The 22,899-nt window shown below is 39.4% G+C and overlaps 1 protein-coding gene across 1 annotated transcript in view; it reads right to left on the reverse strand.

The window, feature by feature from the left end:
* Positions 1-21,506, reverse strand: part of LOC132830749 (leucine-rich repeat-containing protein 37B-like) — a 36,690-nt gene extending 15,184 nt beyond the window's left edge. Inside the window, exons 1-2 of the mRNA XM_060848586.1 lie at positions 20,839-21,506; positions 7,837-7,908 (exon numbers count right to left, since the gene is read on the reverse strand). Of these exons, the coding sequence (XP_060704569.1) occupies positions 7,837-7,908; positions 20,839-21,056 (290 nt within the window). The 5' untranslated portion in view covers positions 21,057-21,506. The remainder of the gene's footprint in view (positions 1-7,836; positions 7,909-20,838) is intronic.
* Positions 21,507-22,899: the final 1,393 nt, after the last annotated feature.

Consider the following 22,899-nt stretch of genomic DNA (forward strand, 5'->3'; position numbering starts at 1 on the left):
AATACAGGGAAATCTGACTGTTTGGATACAGACGTGGCTGGCCCATAGAAGACAGAGGGTGGTAGTAAACAGAAATTATTCAGCCTAGAGCTTGGTGACATTTGGTGTTCTATAGGGTTCTGTTTTAGGACCTCTGCTCTTTTTGATTATTATAAGTCACTTGGATGAGGATGTGGAAGGGTGAGTTAGTAAGTTTGCCTATGACACAATGATTGGTGGAGTTGTGGATAGTGTGGAGGGCTGTTCTAGTTTGTAATGGGACATTAACAGGATGCAAGGCTGGGCTGAGAAGTGGTATAAGGAGTTCAATCTGGAAAAGTGTAAAGTCATTCAACTTGGAAGGTTGAATTTGAATGCAGAAAACAGGTTTAAAGGCAAAACATTTGGCTGTGTGGAGGAACAGAGAGATCTTGAGGTCCATGTTCGTAGGTCCCTCAACCTTGTCACTCAATTCAAAGGGTTGATAAGAAGGTGTATGATGTGTTGGCTTTTATTAGCAGGGGGATTGAGTTTACTAGCCGAGAGATTATGGTGCAGCTTTATAGAGTCCTAGATAGACCACACCTGGAATATTGCGTTCAGCTCTGGTTGCCTCATTATAGGAAAGATGTGGAAGCTTTAGAGAGGATGCAGAGAAGATTTACCTGGATGATGCCTGGACTGGAGGGCATGAAAGATGGTTAAAAGATGGTTGAGAGAGTTAGAGCTTTTCTCATTGGAGCTAAGAAGGATGAAAGGTAGAAGGATGAGACGTGACTTGACAGAGGTTTACAAGATGTTGAGAAACATAGATAAAGTAGATAGCCTGGGATTTTCTCCCATGATGGAAATGTCTATCATGAGGGGCCATAATTTTAAAGGTTTGGTGTTGATATCAGAGGTAGGTTCTTTACATAGAGTGGTGGGGGTGTGAAATGCACTGCCAGTAGTGATTCTAGAGTCAGATACATTTGGGACATTTAAGCGACTTTTGGATAGGCACATGGAAAATAGTACAATGAAGAGTATTTTGAATAGTCTGCTTTTTACTTTAGCTGCTAACTGTTCAAAATCGTTCAGCAGAACCTCCTTTCCAGCACTATCAATGTAATCAGTACCCATAGATGAGAACAACTGGATCCCTAGCTCCCAATTCTTGTTCTTCTTCAGCCTGAGACGTCTGTAACCCTGGCGCCAGGCACAGTGTCTGGCATTCCTGCTCACAGCTACAGCGAACACCCCTAATTATACTGTGCCCTACCACTACTACATTCATATTTCTCTCCCCTTTAGGGATGCATGAACACAATATAATAACATTTTACATAGAATTGAAAGTGAGGTAGTTCATTCTGCAACAAAGCGTTAAAATTTGAACAAGTTACGAACCTGAGAGGCACAAATTGACTGAGATGGGTTGGAAAACTACATTTAAAGGCATGACAGCACATACGTAAGGGATAGTCCTTAAAGAACTATTATATGACTTGCAGCAACAACCTTGGCTTTAAAGTGCAAAAATGCAAAAAAGGTCAGTCAACTGTGCCTAAAAAACATTCAGGATTGCAATATGTTTAAAAGAAAGAGCCGATGAAGTTGCCAGAAATAGCAATAATTATTTATTGTATTCACAAAATACAACAAAGAAAAACCAATAAAAAAAACTGATAAGGAACAAAATAATGGAATGTGCTTACAATCTGGCCAGAAGCATAAAACAGGCTGTAAAAAATTCTACAGGTACTAAAAAGGAAATGTTTTCTAAAAGGCAGAGTCAGAAGAATTTACAATGAGGAATAAAGAAATGGCACAGAAGCTGAATGATTATTTTGTGCCTTTTTTTCAATGAGGAAGATACAAGAAACCATCCAGAAGCAAAGCTCTAAGTGGCTAGAGAGAATGGAGAGTTGAAGGAAATTAGCATTAGTCAGAAGATTGCACTGGAAAAATTAATGGGGCTGAAAGTTGATAAATCCATAAGACCTGATGGTTTTCATCTCAGATTGTTGAGGGTGCTGACTATAGGGACAAATGATGCTTTGGTGATTATCTTACAAAATTCAACAGTGTCTGGATTGATTTGTTGGATTGGACAGTAATAAATGTCAAGATTAGAGTGATGCTGGAAAAGCACAGCAGGTCAGGCAACATCCAAGGAACAGGAAAAATCGACGTTTCAGGCAGGAGCCCTTCATCAGGAATGAGGTTGGAAGCCTCGGGGGTGAAGAGATAAATGGGAGGGGGTGGGGCTGGGGAGAAGGTAGTTGAGAAATGTCACCCCAATAGTTAAGAAGACAGTGAGAGAGAATATAGGGAACTACAGACCTGTTTTCTTACATAGCAGGGAGAAAATGCAAGAATCTATTATAAAGAATGGGATAGATAGACACCTAGATTGGGCATAATTACATGGATTTATGAATGGGCAATTGTTGGACAAACTCAAGAGTTTGCAGGAGAAGTTACTCAAAAAATTGACAGCCGATGGATGAAGTACACTTAGATTTTCAGAACACTTTTGATAAAGTCCCCCGTAGGAGCCTGATTGGCAAAATTAAAGCATATGCGATAACAAGTAATATATTGGCATGGATTAATGATTGGTTAATAGATGATGATTGGAAAACAGACAGCAGGAATAAATGGGTCATTTTTGTGTTGGCAGAGTGTGAGTAGTGTGTTTTGGTATGGTAAAGAACAGTACTTTGGCCCCAGCTATTCACAAGGTACAGCACTGCTTTCAAAGTAGCAACAAAATGTAATACCTCCAAATTTGCAGATGATACATAACTGAGTGGGAAGGCATACTGTGAGGAAGATGTAAAGTGGCTGCAGGAGGATTTTGACAGGCTTAGTGCATGAATAAGGACATGGCAGATGGAATACACAATATGAAAATGTATGAAAAAAATATCCATTTTGGTAGAATAAATGGTATGCAGAGTATTTCTTACATGGTAAGAGTTGGAAAGTGTAGATGTACATTTAGCCTTAGGTGTTCTCGTCAATAAATCACTGAAGGCTCATATGCAGATTCAGTAAGCTAGTAGAAAGGTTAATGTTAGCTTTTATTCCAAGAGGATTTAAGTACATGAGCAGTGAAGTCTTGCTTCAGTCATGTAAAGTTTGGTTAGGCCACACCTTGAATACCGGTCTGGTCTCTTTATCTTGCCATAAAGGGAATGCAGCAAAGGTTCACCAGACTTGTTCCTGGGCTGATGGGATTGTCCAATGAAGAGAGATTAAGCAAATTGAGCCTGTATTCTCTACAGTTTTGAAGAATAAGAGGTAATTTCAATAAAATCTACAAAATAATTAGAGAGATAGACAGGGTGGATGCAGATTAGATGTGTCCCTGACTGAAGTCTAAAATCAGGGAGCACAATTTAAAAAGGAGAATGCCACTTCAGACCAAGATGAGGAGAAATTGTCTTATTCAGAGGGTTGTAAACCTTTGGAATTCTCTACCACAAAGGGCTGGGGAGGCTCAATCTTTGGTTATGTTTAAGGTAGAGGTTGACTTGTTTCTGATTATTGGTAGCATACAGACCTTTAGGGATGCTCCACCAGCTATGATCGTATAGAATGGTGGAGCAGGCTACCAGGCTGATTAACCTATTCCTATGTTCCTAATAGTCATATAAATCAAGATTATTTTCTTTTAATTCATTACCAATTTTCTTCTGAAGACAGTGAAAATTTGCTCGTGTATGGCTCAGCAGGTACTTTCTGGTTTACCATTCAAGCACCCATTTATCATGTTAACCTTGATTAAATGTGATTGATACCAGGTTATTCAACCAGGAAGTACATCATACACATTTATGTTCCTACTTAAATCTCCTGTCCAAACTATTGTTACAATTTCTCCAAGTCAACACAGTACCCACATTCATAAAGAATCCTGGTATTTCAGGCTTTTTGTTTACTAAAAAAACATAGTAGTTGATGGACTGTGTTTTCACCATCTCCAAGTTTGCATTCATTATCACTCATACAATATACAAACTGCAGAAACTAGAAAGGTAACCAATGAAATGATTCAAAATGTTCACAGCTTTTGTAAGCTCTAGTACAGCATCAAAATCAGCATACTTGTGATTCTACCTTTATAAATTACTATTTCTTTTTACATAAAATGCTATTTGGTTAGATAAACCTATCCAGCTCTTGAGGACATGTTGGAGAGAAGCTGGGTTACTTCCCCAGCTCTTGAGGACATGTTGGAGAGAAACTTCTCCAAACATCCTACTTCACGGCTTTCAAAATTCTCATTAGATTTTGCAATTTAGCTTTAAGTACAGTAATAAAAATCAAATAACTTTACAGAAATAAGGACAATTTCTATGACTTTACAATGAAAATAAGTTATGACTACACACTCTGGCAGAATCATAAACCATCTTTGAACCTGCTTCATTCCAGAGTACACTCATCCTCAGTCTTTGTGTACCATTCCAGTAGTTTTCTCAAACTGGAATATGCAAGCCACTAAAGGGCCTCCGAGTCCTACCAGGAATCCAGAGTACAGGTCAGTCAGATGACTAGGCAATATGGTTAGAAGCAGGGTGGCAAGGCAGCTGGAAGTGTGTTCAACTCTCTGTGGAACCTCCCATACTTGGAGTCCTGCTCTCTTGCTTTATTGTCTCTTGCCCACTCTCAGTCTATTCTTGATCATCAGCAAAGAGATGGAAGGGGTCATCAACAGTGTTAACAATTGGCATTTGCAAAGGAGAAAACGTGTCCACTGACAGTAAGTTTGGATTCCACATGTCCTCTCAGTTCCTGACCTCGTTACAGCCTTGATTAAAACATGAACAAAAGAGCTGAACTCTGCAGGGAAGTATGACTGTCTTTGACATTAAGGGTAGCATTCAACGGAGTTCAGTATCAAGATCCAAAACTGGAGGCAATGGGAATCAGGGGAAAACTCACTGCTGGTTGAAGTCCTACTTAGCAAAATTGAAGATGGTTGTGACTGTTAAAGGTCAATTATTTCAACTCAGGAGAAACCCTAGGACACTACCCTGCAGACCTTTCTCTAGGCTGAACCACCTTCAGTGTTATCAATGGCCTAGCTTCCATCATAATGTAAGAAGTCGGGATGCACTTTCACAATTGCCTAATATTCAGCACCATTCACAACCTTTCAGATACCAAAGTATTACGTGTCCATATGCAGTAAGACTTGGGCACCATCCAAGCTTGGGCTGATAAGTGGCAAGTAACATTCCTGTCCACATAGTGCACCTCGATGTTATACTCGGTTAAGTGCTGCTTGATGCCAAAGGTAATCACTCTTTCCTCATCTTTGGAGTTCAGGTCTTTCACCCATGTTTGAGCCACTGTTGTAATGAGGTCAGGAGCTGGGTCAACCTGGCAGAACACAAACCCAGTGTCATGACCAGGTTATTACTAAGTGCTGCGTGATAGCACTGTTGATGATCTGTTTCATCATTTTACTGAATATCGCAAGTTGACTGATGGGGCAGTGATTGACCAGGTTGGAGGTGTCCTGTTTTTAGTACACAGGACATACCTGGGCAATTATCTACATTGCCAGGTAGATACCAGCGTTGTAACTGTACTGGATCAGCTTAGCTGGGAGGGGCATCTTCTGCAGCACAAGACTTCAGTAATATTGCCAGAATGTTGTCAGGGCTCACAGCCTTTGCAGTATCCTCTAACTTCAGCCGTTTCTGCAAATCACATGGAGTAAATCAACTTGGCTAAAGATTGGCATCTGTGATGCTGGGAACCTCCGGAGGAAGCTGAGATAAGCAATCTCTCTATAGTTCTGGCTGAACAATCATTGCAAATGCTCCAACCTTATCTTTTGGACTGATATGCTGGACTCTTCCATCATAGTGAATGGGGATATCTGTGGAACTCTTCTCTAATGAGTATACTTATAGTACATTAATTGTTTATGTAAGGTGAAAAAAAGATGTTGTTGCTTCTCTCTGTACTAAGTTGCTAAATTATATCGCAAAAAATATCTGATGAAAATTGATTAACAGCAATTACTCTGGATATGTTAATTTCCAACAATTTATAAGATAGTAAAGTGACAAAGATACAGGTTTCAAAAAAATGAAAGTCATAAGCTTAGTAAATGTACCAAAGTTCCATGTGGAGCATGGATAGTTTCCTCCCCATTTCATCAGATACTGCCAGCCATTAAATGTAAAGTGCAATTAATATTTTTTAAAAATCTGGCAAAATATCTTAAATGTTCCATAAAGGTGGCCATTGTGCACAGAACGAATTTCCAAGCACACCCCACTTGGATCTGGAGGCTTGTGTTCAGTTCTGCTCAAAACATTTTAAAACTGTGGAATTGGGATTTAACTGCAGAGATCTTTAAACAACTAGAAACATGATTGGCTATTCCTGCAATTTCCTGTTGGTGAACTTACACTCAAACCAAATCTGAATTCATAATATGGATGTCACTTTCTGCCCAAAATATGACAAAGAATTTGACAGCAGTGGAGCTAGACCTCAGGAACATAATTTGCAAAAGTAAAGCATTCAGTAAAGTGGCAAAATGCATCACTACCTGTAGACAATCATAATCATATATTATCATTATTCTAAATGCCTGCTTTCACAACCACAAGTTTCAGGTTTCTCTCAGAACTACAGCTACTCATTCCAGCTCTGTCAGGCCCTGTCCATTTGTCTCTGAGTACTAAGCCCCTACTTGCATTATCCTCAGCTCTGCCCTTTTGAGTCTCTTCCAGATTCGAAAATACATCTCCCATAGACTTCAATACTGGAATACACTTCCTCTCCTAACCATAGAGCGAAGTCGTAAATTCCCCTGTCTGCTGATTTGAAGGTGGGTCTTGTGGACAAACTCTCTCCAATTTTCCAGAGTGACAGGAGAGGTGCCAGGCAACTGGATTTATTGAGGCCATTAACTATAAGATTAATAGCCACTTCAGGATCTCAACCTGCTCTGCTGCTACATTACCCGGCAGAGGGAAATCCCATGCCAAGTGAATAGGCTGGCAGCTTTTAATGCATGGCTGATGCCAGATAAAGGAGGCTGTGGGGAAATCATACTTTAGATTCCTTTTTCAAAGGCATACTTCCAGAACAGCAAACCCATTTCAACTGGTCCCTAAACTTCCCAGCCTCTTAAATCCAGCCCCACCACCTCGCTAGTGCTTCCAAGCCAGGCTCCTTTGATAACGATACTTAGCTAAGTCCAGCATCCATAAAGTTTTTTTCTTTGGCATTACCTGTAGTTCCAGCATTGGCCACCACTCAAACCTGGCACTACTAGCACTGAAAAGTAACCAAACACTGGGATTAACTGTCAGCTTTCTACAGCAGAAGTTTCTCCTCAGATAGAAGCTTGATGTTAGGCAATTGATGCTCTGTGAAGCATCAAAATGCGAAAGGAAAGCTAGGATTCATGGGAATACATGCTCCAATGACATTTTAGATAGTAACGGAGGAAACCCCAAAAATGTCCCCATCTATTTACATACATGATACTGGAACTGTCAGATGGTATCCCCACCTCATCAAAATATTAACCTTGGACCTAATAAATGCAGGCTGCAATTTTGACAATCGAAACAGAGCAGCTGCATTCCTGAAGTATACAAATTCCTTCATTGGCCACATTATTTGAAGTTAAGCATTAAATTTTTAAAAATATGTAACACAAGCTTCTGAGAAGAAGCCTTAAACTAATTAGTAATAAAAAGTCAACATTTTTGATCCCAGATTTTGACTTCTAACTCTCTCACCAATTCACAAATGTAATTACTTCAAATACTGATATATACTTGGCAGTATATTGTCCAAAAGAGGGACAGATTATTTTAAAAAATGACTTACAAGGTTTCTGTCCATCTGTAAGGTAACCAATTAGTTTCTTGTACAGAAGTGATGTCATTTTCACCTAATTCCCTTTGGGGAAAAAAAATTAAACAGTTACTGACATGTTTATCGGAACCATTGCTGGGCATACATTTAAATTGCTCTATGATTTGAACAGCGGTCAATGCACCTAACAATACTTTTTCCAGCATTATCTGTAATTTATTTTAGCCTCACAAAAGAAAATCAATGCTTTGCAATGGGAAGATAAAAACAACATTGGCACAATTAACATTGTAAACAAGAGAGATAATTGTGACAATTACATTTTAGAATCAGGAATGTTTTCTAAATTGGAATATTTCTGCAGGTAATAAAGTACCACTAGCGTTCAAAGCTAAAAGATAGTGTGGTGGAGACCTTTTCTACAACATAAACCTTTAAAATTCTTCTTTTTAAGAAAGTTTTTATTAAATGAAGGACTGTAAATAAAGGACTTAAATAGTTTTTGCTGGAGCATTATGAGCGGCACAGTGGTTCAGGGACCCGGGTTCAATTCCAGCCTCGGGTGACTGTCTGTGTGGAGTTTGTATATGCTACCCGTGTCTGTGTGGGTGTCCTCTGGGTGCTCCGATTTCCTCCCACAGTCCAAAAATATGCAGGTTAGGTCAACTGGCCATGCTAAATTGCCCATAGGGATTTGTAGGTTACACGTATTAGTCAGGGGCAAATATTGGGTAGGAGAATGGGTCTGGGTGGGTTACTCTTCAGAGGTTTGGGGTGGACTTGTTGGGCCAAAGGGCCCGTTTCCACACTGTAGGGATTTGAATTCTAATTCGAATTACGTACTACAGAGCTAGCAAGTGCAACCTCACACCAATGCCAAGGTTGTGATAGTCTTTAAAATTCTAATATGTATTTCTGAGAATGGCCTGGATTTATACATTCACTGCTTGAAGGGCAAGAACAATCACTTTTCTTTGAAATTAGTACAGTACTTGTTTATACTTATCCTAGTTCCAAGAACATAATCATTACTACATTTTACCTACCAGTATTTTGCCTTTAAATCAGTACTCTCTGAACTTGTAGAATGCCAAATTTATTGTGATTCACATACAAGGATAATTGGCTCCTTCTGTACCACTGCATTCTGTAGACACTCTCCATCTAAAAGCTTTCTTTGCTATTCATCCTACCAAAGCAAATAACCTTCCTTTGCCCCTAGCATTGATCTCTGCTGTTGTTATTTCTCCCATTGCCTTCCCAGTGTGTATGACTAGGGAGCTTCTCTACACGCTATAGCTTCACAGGAGGCTCCCAAGCACTGAGGATGTCACCTAGACAGGGGACGAAATGTCTGCAACACAAATTCCCAGCGCAGCGAACAGAACCACAACAACGAGCACCCGAGCTACAAATCTTCGCACAACCTTTGAGCTATAGATACTGTATGGCTTTTCCTCTCTCCACATTTTATATATTTTTTTCTTAGAAAACCTTGTGCCACAGGTTGAGCCACCTTGACAAAAATCAAAATTAATTAACATCCTGTCAACACTTCCAGCATCTACAATGTACTTCCTCAATAACAGATACAGGCTATTTTACTTCTTAGCCACTTACAAAATACAGCCCCTTTACTAATGCATACTGTCATTCATTCAACTACACAGGTAGCACCGGCTGTACAGACTAAATGTGGAAATCAGCAGGCAGTGTGAATTTAAAACCTATTAATCACAGTGCAATATGTAGTGATTGTAATGAGGTCAGCAAGGTGGATGTCGTAGAATAGGAGTTCCCTGACTGGGACTGTTAATCTGGCTGGCAATGAGAAAGAGGAGTGTCAGAGGTTCTGTTCACTCTGAGCTGACTCTGAGGAAGCTGGATTAGTGAGAAGGACTCTGCACGTCTAAATAAAGACTGACTTGGTGATGGGATAGGGCCTGTGTGGAGTTATTTCACAATAGTTACAAATAACAAAGCTTACTATACATGTGTAATTCTGAGACCATTTATAGTCATCACAATCAAAAGTTAGGTCGCTTCTAGCCAGATTATCTCGTAAGGAACATGAAAAGTTGATGATGATGCCAGAGAAGGACCTTAGAGGCGCATTTGTGAGATACAGAATTATGGTATTGAAAAAGCATTAAGTAGGCTAATCATAATCCAAACGTTTCATGTTACACTATTAAAGAGGGTTGTGCAAATTGTAATAAAGGCTACCGCTCCGTTTGATTTTCTTGTAGAAATTATCCTTTACAAATATACCCTTTATCTTGCAATTTGTTATTTGTTAATTGGAAATAAATCAGGGTGTCATAGCTGTTTATGTGATCTTCTCACATCCAACCAGCATTCACTCTGTTCCAACCCCTTTATAGATAATGCTATAGTTGTAGATAACCCAGATTTTTCACATACATCCTAAAGTGTAAATGTTTTCCTGTTCTGTGTATACTCAACATGTGTAAATAGTAATAAAGCACACTGTGTTTTTTAAGAATTATTTATGAAGGCCTCAGCACTGTACAATCCTTAGCTTTCCAATGATCTGTAGGTTTCAACCAAGCTTTCTTGAAATTCCTTATTTACTCAGGTACATTTTCAATCTCAGTGCGACTCTACAATATCAGCGTGTGTGGATGATGGATGATGCCACCTAATTACTCCTGAAACAGGTTGGAGTGTGGTAGCATTACAGGAGAGCTTTGCAGGCCTCACCACCTGCCTGACTTCAACTGCTAGAGTACACTGATACTATAATGGAACTATCTCATTTACACTCTTATAAGGTTACAGGACTGCAGTTTTGAAATCAAAGCCAATATTGAATGGAATTTTTTCCTCAGTATTTCAATCTTGTCATTGATATTATATGGCTTACTGGTTCTATATTTAGTGTACATTCAGCGAATGACATGGAAGTGCCATGGAGAAGTTATGCAAGTGGCACAAGAGGGCATTGGAGGTGTCACAGACAGCATGAAGACAATAATAGGGAATGGAGGTCACAGAAAGAGCATTTGGAAGGAGCATGGAATGCATGGATAAGACCTATTGAATTTGCATTTCAAAGGATTCCCAAATCTGACTTCTCCGAGGAGTAGTGAAACCTGAACCATGGAGAAGCCAGCCCGACTCCACAAAAATTGTGAGAAACTTGAGATGTCTATCCCCCACAATGGAACTGGCCAGAATCCATGAGCATAGAGCGTAGGCTCACTATGTCAGGAGTCCTGTAATTGGATGCCATCTACCATTTGTAAATGACCAGAGTTGATCCACCTCTGAGAAAATCTAGCTCAATAAATAGTGAAAAACAATACCACCAGGTTTGGGAAGATTTGAACCTTTGAGGAAACTAAAACAATAATTGTCTAGTGCAGGCATAAATCAGAGGAATTAATATTCGAACACAGAATCAAAACATGGAATGAAGCTTAGAGTACAGCGTAATGTACAACATTGGGAAGGGGCTTGCAATTTGCTGTGGAAATGTTTTAAAGTAACAAGATATATGAGGGGAGTGAAAAAGATAAATTATTACAGATTGAACGAAAGACAGAAACTGTATGTAGCAGGCCTATTAAAATTTGAATAGGAGCAGGAAATTTGTCAGTAAATATTATCAATTTTTCTTAATGCGCAGTTCTAAAAACACTCAAGACACCCAACACACTTGATCAGCACAACAACTCGCTAAGATCCTCTGTCAACATCTTCAAACCCCATAGGATTTGAACCTCTGTCCCACAGGATTAACTGGGACCTCCAGATTACTAGTCCAGTGACATTACTGCTTCTCTACTAGTTACCCAAGCAGTGCTTCTAGCCTTCAGTTAACTAGGTCACAAGTTCAACTTTTGTCTCCAGTTCTCCACTTCATAATTCTAGCTTTGAAGAAGTTTACACACTTTAGCATTTTATATGTATTAAAGATGTTGCATATACAAATTACCGTTGCTGTTTCAATTATCCTAGCATTAGATTTAGGCTGTAAATTCTGTGTTAGGATTGAGCCCTCCAATATCACCTGATGAAGGAGCGTCGCTCCGAAAGCTAGTATACTTCCAATTAAACCTGTTGCACTATAACCTGGTGTTGTGTGATTTTTAACTTTGTATACCCCAGTCCAACACCGGCATCTCCAAATCAGAAGTACAAGTAAGTTTGTCATGGCTGTCAGCAGGCCTCAATAAAGAATAACATTTACTTAATGGGTCTCAGCACAATAAGTCAAGTGCAGCCTTCAGTACCAGATAGGTTGAGTCAATGGGTAAATGCTCCCAGATGGAGTTCAATATTGTAAAATGTGAGGTCATGCACTTTGAAGACTCAAAAAAAGCAGTCTTATTTAAAAAGAAACACACTCCAAAAAAAGAGGGGTCTGGGTATTCTGGTAGAGGAAACAAAACATTAACATGCAGTTGCAGGAAGTAATTAAGAAGGCAAATGGAATTTTGATCTTTATTACTAGGGGGTTGGAGATTAAAAATAAGGAAGTTTGTTACAACTGAACAGGGTGTTGATGAAGCTGCACCTAGGGTGTGGTGTACAGTTTTTATCCCCACATTTGCAAACAGAATATACTGATTTAGAATCCAATTCAAAAGAGATTCACTAGGCTGATTCTTGGAGTGAAGGGGTTGACTTTTGAAGAACAGTTAAACTGTTTGGCCTTTAATCATTAGAGTTTAGAAGAATGAGGCTAGATCATATTAAAACATAGAAGACTTTAAGGGGGCTTAACGTGGTAGATAATTCCACTAAAGGGGCAATCTTGAACAAGGGAACATAGCCACAGAACAAGGGTAGCGCTCATTTAAATCTTGAGATGCAAAAGAATTTCTTCTCACAGAGGGTAGTGAATGTCTGCAATTATCTACCGTAGTGAGTTACGGAGGCTTAATCACTGAAGAGGAGGCAGATGAGATTATTGAAATATCAAGAAGTTGAGAGCTACGAGGAGCTGGCACGAACAGGAGCGGAGGCCAGGAGCAGCTCATCAGTTATCTGGTTGAATGGTGGGGCACACTTGAGGGCTGAATGACCAACTCCTGCTCAAATTCTTATGATTTTACCATCTCCAGCCTTGAAGGACCCTGACACAAAGAAATTCAGGGTATCACCCATTTTCAAAGCCAATGAGGACTGCAACGAAAGCAGCCATGACTTGAGAACTTATTGTCAGACGAGAAATTTTGAGATCACAACCCAGGGCTTTCTCCATATGCAGGACGAACTGCTCTCACGATCGCCAATTCTGCCTACTATTCCAACTGTTGGTGTCAATCAGTGTTACACATGGACTACCATCACAGTATGACTATTTGGCTCACTTCTCCTGTGCACACCTAATACCCTTAACATTTCCCTCACCAAGATGGCATTTGGCATGAACCACACCAAAAGAGGATGCATGCAGTCAAATACAGTAATAGCTTCAAAATTACAGGTACTGGGGAGACAAATTTTGAGCCATTATTTAATGTTTAGATATCACTACAAAGCAAAGTTTTGATCTGTTGATAAGCAACAGAAGTGTTTCTGGAGAGAACAGCTCACTGGTTTGAAAGAAGAGCCAAACCTTACGAACAAATGAGAAAGTAGCATTCTCACTTCTACAACAAATGAGTGAGAGTTCAAATCTTGCTCCTGAGGCCTGAAAGTAAATCAATCTGACACTTCAGTGTTGCACTCTGGGAAGGTGCCAGCTCAGTTAGACGTAACAGATGCTACCTTTTTCAAAAGAAATGGAGTGTTCTCCCTGTTGTCTGTGATTATTATTTAGTCTTCAGATAATATTAAAAACAGATTATCTGGTAATTATCACATTACTGTCTTTGGGGCTTTGCTGGATACAAACTGGCTAACAAATTTGCTACAGTGCACAGTGGTTAAATTTTGAAATGTACTTCATTAGCTGTGACTGGAACTTCAAAAAACATCATGAGGTGCATAGATAAAATGAAATGCGAAGATCTTTCCCCTAGGTTTGGGGAGTTCAAACTTAGAGAATTTTAGGTTTAAGGTGAGAGGGGAAAGATTTAGACTATAAGACATAGGAGTGGAAGCAAGGCCATTCAGTCCATTGAGTCCACTTTGCCATTTAATCATGGCTGATGGGGCATTTCAACTCCACCTACCCACACTCGCCCCGTGGCCCTTAATTCCTTGTGAAATCAAGGATTTATCAATCTCTGCCTTGAAGATATTTTACATCACAGCCTTCACTGCACTCTGTGACAATGAATTCCACAGGCCCACCAATCTCTGGTTGAAGAAATGTCTCCTCATCTCCATTCAAAATTGACCCCCTCCAATTCTAAGGCTGTGCCCAAGGGTCCTAGTCTCCCTGCCTAACAGAAAAAACTTTGCAGCATCCACGCTTTCTAAGGCCCCCATTATCTTGTAAGTTTCTATTAGATCTCCCTTCAACTTTCTAAACTCTAATGAATACAATCCCAGGATCCTCAGTCGCTCAGCGTATGTTAGGCCTACCATTCCAGGGATCATCCGTGCGAATCCCCACTGGACATGTTATAGTGCCAGTATGTCCTCCCTTCAGTGTGGGACCCAAAATTGGACACAGTATTCTAAATGGGGCCTAACTAGAGCTTTATAAAGTCTCAGAAGCACATTCGCAGCTTTTATATTCCAACCCTCTTCAGATAAATGACATTACATTCGCTTTCTCAATCACGGACTCAACCTGCAAGTTAACATTTAGAGAATCCTGGTCTAGCACTCCCAGATCCCAGATCCCTTTGTACTTCAGCTTTATGAATTTTCTCACTGTATAAAAAAAAGTCCATTCCTGTATTCTTTTTCCAAAGTGCAAGACATCGCATTTGTTCACGTTGAATTTCATCACCCATTTCCTGGACCACTCCCTTAAACAGGCTAAATCTTCCTGCAGCCTCCCCACCTCCTCAGTATTACCTGCCTGTCCACCTAACTTCATATCATCAGCAAACTTCACCAGAATGCCCCCAGTCCTTTCATACAGATCATTAATATATAAAGTGAACAGCTGCGGCCCCAACACTGAGCCCCGCGGGACACCACTTGTCACCGGCTGCCATGCCGAAAAAGAACCATTTAGCCCACTCTCTGCCTTCTGTCAGACAGTCAATCCTCAATCTATGCCAGTAGCTCACCTCGAACACCATGGGCCCTTACCTTACTCAGCAGCCTCTGTGTGGCACCTTATCAAAGGCCTTTTGGAAGTCGAGAGAGACAACATCCACCGGGTTTCCCTGGTGTATAACCTACTTGTTATGTCTTCAAAAGAATCCTAACAGGTTTGTCAGGCACAACTTACCCTTACTAAATCCATGCTGATCTGTTCTAATCTGACCAAGAATTCATAAATTTTATCCTTAACAATGGATTCTAGAATTTTACCAACAATCGAGGTTAGGCTAATCATCCTATAATTTTCCATCTTTTGTCTTGATCCTTTCTTGAACAAGTGGGTTGCAACAGTGATTTTACAATCATCTGGGACTCTCCCTGACTCCAGTGACTGTTGAAAGATCACAACTAATGCCTCCATTACTTCCTCAGCCACCTCCCTCAGAACTCTAGGATATTGCCCATTGGGGCTAGGAGATTTATTAATTTTTAGACCTTTTAGCTTTTCTAGCACTTTCTGTTTTGTAATGGTTACCATACTCAACTCTGCCCCCTGACTCTTCTTAATTGTTGCTCATGTCTTCCACTGTGAAGATTTAAAAAGGGAACTGAGGAGCAACTTTTTCACATAATTCATTCCATATATGCATCACATGCTGTCAGAGGAAATGGTAGATAGAGGTATAGTTATAACATTTAAAAGACATTTCGACAGATACGTGAACAGGAAAGATTTAGAGAGATATTAGTCAAATGCTGGCAATTGAGACCAGCTTAGTTTGGGAAACCTCGTCAACATTGATGAGTTGGACCAAAGTATCTGTTTCCATGCTGTATGACTCTATCTAAACTTCTGTCCAAATGCAACACTTCTAAGATGCTAACAAACCCTCCAGTAAAGAATAAAGTTAACTATCAATTAGTAAATCTTCAAAGCTTTGCAGCACTTAAAAATAATACTGGATCAATCATTATTCTATTCCTTAAAAATATCTTCTATAAGAGGTAACACTGAAGAGTGACCTGGTGCATTTTGAAAGTATACAAGCCTAAACCTCAAGCATGATGTTTTGAAGTAAACTAAATGCATATTGTTTAACTTAATGCAGAAGATAAAAGCTTTCATTAAACTATAAGCATGCTTTTATAAATCTTCCAGTCGTTCATCTAGACAGTGTTGGTCAATCCTCTAAACAAGTGATTTCCTTCAGTCGGCAAAATGCTGCTCCTTTGACTGTTAGGACAAAAGGGCTACAAATGTGCAACTGAAATATGTGAATTTATAAACTGGCCAGGCCAAAATCAACAAATTGCTACTAGATTGCTTTGCTGAAAGGATTTTTAAGGTAAATAATATAAATAAAAATTTTCAGAGGATAATAAAATTGGTGTTTATTCTGCGTGCAAAACTTTAACATCAGTTTTAATTAAAAAAAATTATCCCTTCCACATTTGAGATAAAGTAGAACAAAATTGTTTGTTATTATAATGGAAAAATTTCTGGCTGTAACAGGCTGCTCCTTTTGAGGCACTTTAGGTGTTTGAAGTGATTTCTTTGAATTCCAGGAGGAGCAATTACTGTTTTATATGCTGTTGCAATTGTTTTGGAATTTTGCTGCCAGAGGAAGTGGAGGAGGCTAGTACAATTGCAACATTTCAAAGGCATCTACATGGGTATATGAATAGGAACGGTTTAGAGGGATACTGGCCAACTGCTGGCAAATGGAACTGGATTAGGTTGGGATATCTGGTCGGCATGGACGAGTTGGATCGAAGGGTCTGTTTCCGTGCTGTATATCTCTGACTCGATAATGAAATTTCAGTCGTTATGTTTTCTGTTTATTTTCTAAGCATGCTGAATGGGTTGATGTAAGTGTTGCAAGCTTTTTTCCCCATAATGCTTCAGCAACTGTTTGGCTGAAGAGTCACATTCTAAGTTAGTGAATGCACAATAGAACAAAGCAAGTTAAAAAGTTCAGAGCATGGCCTATATTAGATACCAACTGGGTACATTGCTGATCTCCACTTCTGAATAGCCAATGTGTTGGAACACAAATATCATGCACTTACTAAGATACAATGTAAACATACTTTCAAAAGATGAGGAGAAAAGGATGAATTCTATCAAAGATTAAACCTAGGAACTTTTATGTTCCAAGTCCAGCGCAGCTCTAAGTTAAAATGATTAATGCTGTTTCATTAACCAAGCAAAGGAGATTTGGAAAATAGGTTTAGTTTATATGACAATCAGTTGCTTTCTTTTGCTAAAGTAAGTATCTAAATTAATTTTCCCTTATATTAAAAAAATTCACCTGGGAAAAAAAAATCATAAATGCATCCTGTTCAGAAGAGGCAATTCACCATGGCAGCTCTGCGAGAGCGATATATAATTAGTCCCACTGATATTCTCTTTCCTTGCTGGCCAGGAATTTTCAAGTATATAGCTGATTCCATTTAGAAAGGGACAACTGAATCTGCTTCTATCACAGAAATTGCAGAAATAAGTCACTACAGAAAAACACTTCTCTTCATTTTCACAAGCCATCCTGGAAATACTCCAGGTATCTGGTCGCACCTGTGGAGAGCTTTTGCATTTTTGCTCTTTTTTAAAAGTTTTCAGCAGTGTTTAACTTTTGATTTCTTCATATCCATCCTAATTTCTCTGCTAAATCTTTAACTCTGCTTTCTAGCTACTGACCTTTCTGCCAGTGAGAGTAATCTTTCCCTATTTATACTTTCAAAATCATTCATAACTTTGAACACCTCCTCTAAATATCTTATAACCTTCCTTGCAGCAAGTGTCTCATGTCCCTCCACACAAGTCTATACTCACCTGCACAAATCTGGGAAGCATCTTCCACACTCTCTTTAAGGCCTAAAGAATGATGCCCAGGATTGGACAAAATACTCTACATGAACATATACTGCATGATGATAACCATATGCCTTTAATATAAAAGGAGCTGGCCAGTGAGATGGAAAAAATTACAGACAGCTAAGTTATATCCAAAAGACTAATTTATTGGTCTGCTATAACAAGCTGAAAGTGATGTCAATGTAACATGACAACTCTGGACTTGCTTTAGATAGTTTCAAAATCAAAAGAGTTAAAGGTAACTATATTAGTAAATAATAGAAGTATGTGCAAACAAAAATGTAGGCTTGAGGGGCAGAATTGTCTAAACCTGCTCCTAGTTCTTATGTTCTTAACAATAGGGCAGTACCGAAGAACATTTTGATGGAGGATACAGTACCGAGCAAGTATAGTAAAAATGCATAAAAAGCTGCAAAGTGAAGCCAAAATATGGGAATCTTAATGAATAAGCCAAATAGTACATATAACAAACAGAAATAAAATATGTAGGATACTTTGCATATTTATAGCACCTTTCACAAACTCAAGACATCCCAAAGCACTTTCCTGCTAATTACACATCAATGAAATGTGATCACCGTTTTAAGAGGGAAATGTGGTAGACAATTTGCACACAGTAATTCTCACAAATAGAATTGAGATATGAGAAAATAACCCGTTTTAGTCGTGTCAGTTGAAAGATAAATATTCACCAGGATACCGAAAGCAATTAGCTCCTTTTCAAATAGTGAAATAATTCATCTAAATGGTGTTGAAGGCCTCAGGTAAGTATTTCATCAGAAAGGAGGCACCCTCAAGTGGAGGTGCAGCACTTACACTGTGTTACAGTACAGATGCTGTTTTTAAAAAGTAAAAGCAAACATACAACCAAAAGGAAGTTAGAACTGACCATGACAGTATAACTTAAACTAATAGGAACAAATTCTTCCAATATGACAAATGATCAAAACAAAAATTCCTCGACGTTTAATGGCATTACCATTGCTGTTATCACCCAACATCCATATATTGGAAATTATTATTGACCAGAAATTTAACTTAACCAACAATACATATATACTGTTCTTACAGAGATGGATCAGACACTGGAAATAATACAAAAAGACATTTCACCGCCTGATTCCTGAATACCTGTCCACCATCCCAAAAAAGAGAATTCAGGAGTGTGATAATATACTCTTGCCTGAATGAGTGCCACTCCAATAATGAGCAAGTAGTTCAATACTATCAAAAGCAAAACAGCCTGTTTGATTGGCGCTCCAACCACCAACTTAATTATTAACTCCATCCACCATTAATGCAGTGGGAGCAGAATGACCTATCTGCAGGATACAGAAGCACCTTTTAAAACTGCAAGTCCTTACCTAACAACACTACAGGCAGCTTATACCACATGGACATCAGTGGTTCAAAGATGAGCATGGGCAGAAATGCTGATCTTAAAAGTATTTGCATTCAGCAATGAACAGAATGTAAAGGACGTAAATTGAGTCAAAAGTAGGAAAATATTTTAAATAAGTTGCTTTTTCCCCCCATGTATTTGATAAATAAAAGGAACATTTTATACATCATAATACTTCCTCCTAAATTTAAGAGTTTGATAATGTTTGCAAAGTTTACAAAATTGTAAGGATCTGATAACACAAACACTACAGTGGAATTATGTCAAAATCCTTTAGACTTAAAAGATGTATATCATAATGCTTTTTAAGGAAGGTGAAAGAGGCGGACATTGGAATTATGGAGCAGTTAGCCTGATACCTGTTGTTGCAAAATTGCTAGTGATTGAACACATTGAGAATTTGCAGCTAATCAGAGAGCAAGCATGAAGGTTGGACATGCCTGATAAATGAGATTTTAATTTTTTGGAACAATGAATAAAATAATGGCATGTAACATCTTTGGATAGTTATGACCGTCAAAAAACATTTGATTAGAGTACTAGTGTAATAGAAAATGCTAATCTTATTTCAAGTAAAACTTTGATTGTAAAACAAGGAAACATTGTTACATATAGAAAAGAAACATAGTATTTACCACATTTTATGATTAAGGCTCTATCCCAAAATGTTTTACAGCCAATAAAGTACTTTTGAAGTGTAGTCAGTATTATAATGCAGCAATCATTGCAGGCAATTTGTGTAAAGTTCCACAGATAGCAATATTATTATGACTAGGTATTCTATTTTTTATGATGTTGGGTAAGGACAAACAGTGGCCACAACATAGGTAGAATTCCCAAGTGCTTCTTCAACATTGTGTCATGCACACCTTCAAAGCCATGATTTTATAAATGAAAGACAGTACATCCAAAAGTCCCTTTATCACTGCCTTCAACAGAGTGCCACCCTAGATTTTATGTTGACAAATTTCTGCTTTAGAGGCAGGGAGTGTTAAAAATCCAGAAACTATTCATATAAAAAATAATCAATGCCTGGAATCGACCTCTGGAGAAGATAATGGTGGCTAAATTCAAGAAACTTAAAAGAGGGTGTGGCTGGTAAATCATATTCTCATCTGGATTTACTCTTGTGAGTAAAAAGGTTAAAACTGAAACAAAGATTTGCACTGGCAAATTAAATATGCTGGCATTACCTTCAGCCCAGCAATGTTTTTCTTGAGCAATATTATTCTTTATTAGCGTTTTTTCCCCCAAACTATTTGAGAAGCTAAAACTCAGCTTAAATTATGAGTTGTCATTGAGAGATATCTCCATCAAATGGACAGTTCAAAGATATCTTACTGTTGAATTTTAGTTTGAACCAAAAGACACAGCATTTTTTCAATGGTATTCTTTTTGCAATCTCATTATTTAGATCTGGACAGTTGTTAAATTTTGGCCGAGTGGTCAATTAAACGTTGATTGGTTCAAACTACTCTTACCAATTAGTAGGCAACATTTTAAAATCTAAGAAATATTCAAAGGAGACACAAATTATGGATACAATAATTCTCACAACTACTATCATTGCATACTGTTTTCTTGCTCTGATACTTACAGAGTGTTGAATATGTACGACGACCCTCTGATGAATGGCACATTATCCAGCTGATGCCATTTCCCAGCCCCGATGCAGGATAACAGCCAAGAGGTACACGTGCACAAAATTGGACAAGAGGCATTTTGGGATTCAGTGTTCTCAGTGGTGGTCTGCATTAGACCAATATAAAGATGTCTACAAAGCAGCAGTATCACTATGATATGGCTAACTGCCATATTTTGTATCCTAATTAGTGAACCCACACCTGGGCTGCCGGGCCACTCGGTGCCCGCTGCCCAGAAATTTGATGTCCAGAATGTGGAAGGATGAACTTACAACTGGATGCTTGGAATGTGATCTTAAATAAGGTCTGGCACACAGTGAAGAAATTCCAAATCTTAAAGCCAAGTGGTGGTTCCTCTGTGCGCCGGTGAAGCCACCTGTTGTCTTAGGCTTGAGACGTTGGGCCCTGTGGGAGTGCAACCTGGAACGACAGAGCCACAAAAGGGAGGCCTTGACGCCTCGGAGTTCGGAGGGCCCTTGCCTCGAGGAGCGAGCCCAGGCCTCCCCGTCCGCGTCTGGGAAGCTCTGCCCCTCCTTGACACCCGTGTTGGTCGCTCACACCGAGGCCTGGCAGGAGGGCATGAACCCCGCAGGCCCCAATGCAACTAACACCATTGATGCCGTGTCCCCCCCAAGTCACTCTCAGGCGCTGCTCCAATTGATGTCCACCCGGTTACCAGATGGCGGTTGCTAGGCACAGCGTTCCTTCCCATTGTGACGTCTCCAGCCTTGCCCCTTTGCGTCAACCTTGCAGTGCAGGAGAGCAGACAAAAGCCAGCAGCATTGAATCCCACTCAATGTGCTGGGACTTTCATCCCCATCCTTAACACTGCTGATGGGAAGCACCAGCTCCTGCTTTAGTCTGCACCTTCCATTATTCATGAAAAGGTCCAGTTCTTATCTCGCCAAGCAGTTGCAGTTGAAGTTGAACATTCAGCCAAATGTGCATGCTGTAGGCATTCAAAAGGAACATTTTATTTCACAGAGTTCGACAAATAGCCCACAGTCATTCGCAACATGGCTCACAAAAGACAACATACTGTATAGAAATCACCGATCTTTGTAAGTATCATATCAGTAATTTTTCCATTTCGGGGAATTTGTTCTTCGCCTACTTTCCCATTTTGTTCTGTGTTGACTCCTTACATAACTGAAGCTCAATTTTCTTCCTTGGTATGACATCTTCGCGAACCGGCAGCTCAAATATTAGAGCATCCATTCATCGGTGATCCCCATCTCTAAAGTTGTCAAATTCTTCTCTGAACAGCATAATCTTCGCTGAAATACGAGAGAAGAAAACACATGCTCTGTGGCGTTATACCAGGAATCTCTGTCCCTCAGTGAGCAGCATGCTCTCTTGCCATCGACTGCACGGTAGATATCGTATTGTCGGCATTCCAAGTGCGAGGAATCTAGCACCTAGATCAAATCTGCAATGTTGCGAGCTCAATTATAATACTCAAATAATCAAGATACCAATTCTCAAGAACAGAAGACTCCCTCTCAAAATTCCCTTGTACTCAATCACTGTATCACGCTTTTAAACTTATTCTTCACATTTCACGATTATTACAACCCTAACAATACCAACAACCCAGATCTCAAACACAGACCACAACTATTCCCAAATTCTCCAACCGTACTTACCGGACACCATACAACACAAGATACAAAATGTCAGCAAATCCTTCCACTCATTAGAACAAGTGTTGATTATCACAGGCAATGATAGCACAAAGGGCATGGTAGCCAGCAAATGATGAAGAAGCAGCGTTTCGAAAGCTAGTGCTTCCAAACAAACCCGTTAGACTATAACCTGATGTTGTGTGATTTTTAACTTCGTACACCCCAGTCCAACACCGGCACCTCCAAAACAAGTCTTCAGGTATTCGTAACAGTTAATCCTCTCTGGGTCTTGTGACACTTATTGCACTTCACAGTTTGCGAACCAAGATGCTTTTCAGATCCACTTTTCTCTCTCTCCACTCCAATTCTTTCAATGGAATGGAGAGAGGA

The sequence above is a fragment of the Hemiscyllium ocellatum genome, chromosome 32 (genome assembly GCF_020745735.1).
Source record: "Hemiscyllium ocellatum isolate sHemOce1 chromosome 32, sHemOce1.pat.X.cur, whole genome shotgun sequence".
NCBI classification, from domain to species: Eukaryota; Metazoa; Chordata; class Chondrichthyes; order Orectolobiformes; family Hemiscylliidae; genus Hemiscyllium; species Hemiscyllium ocellatum.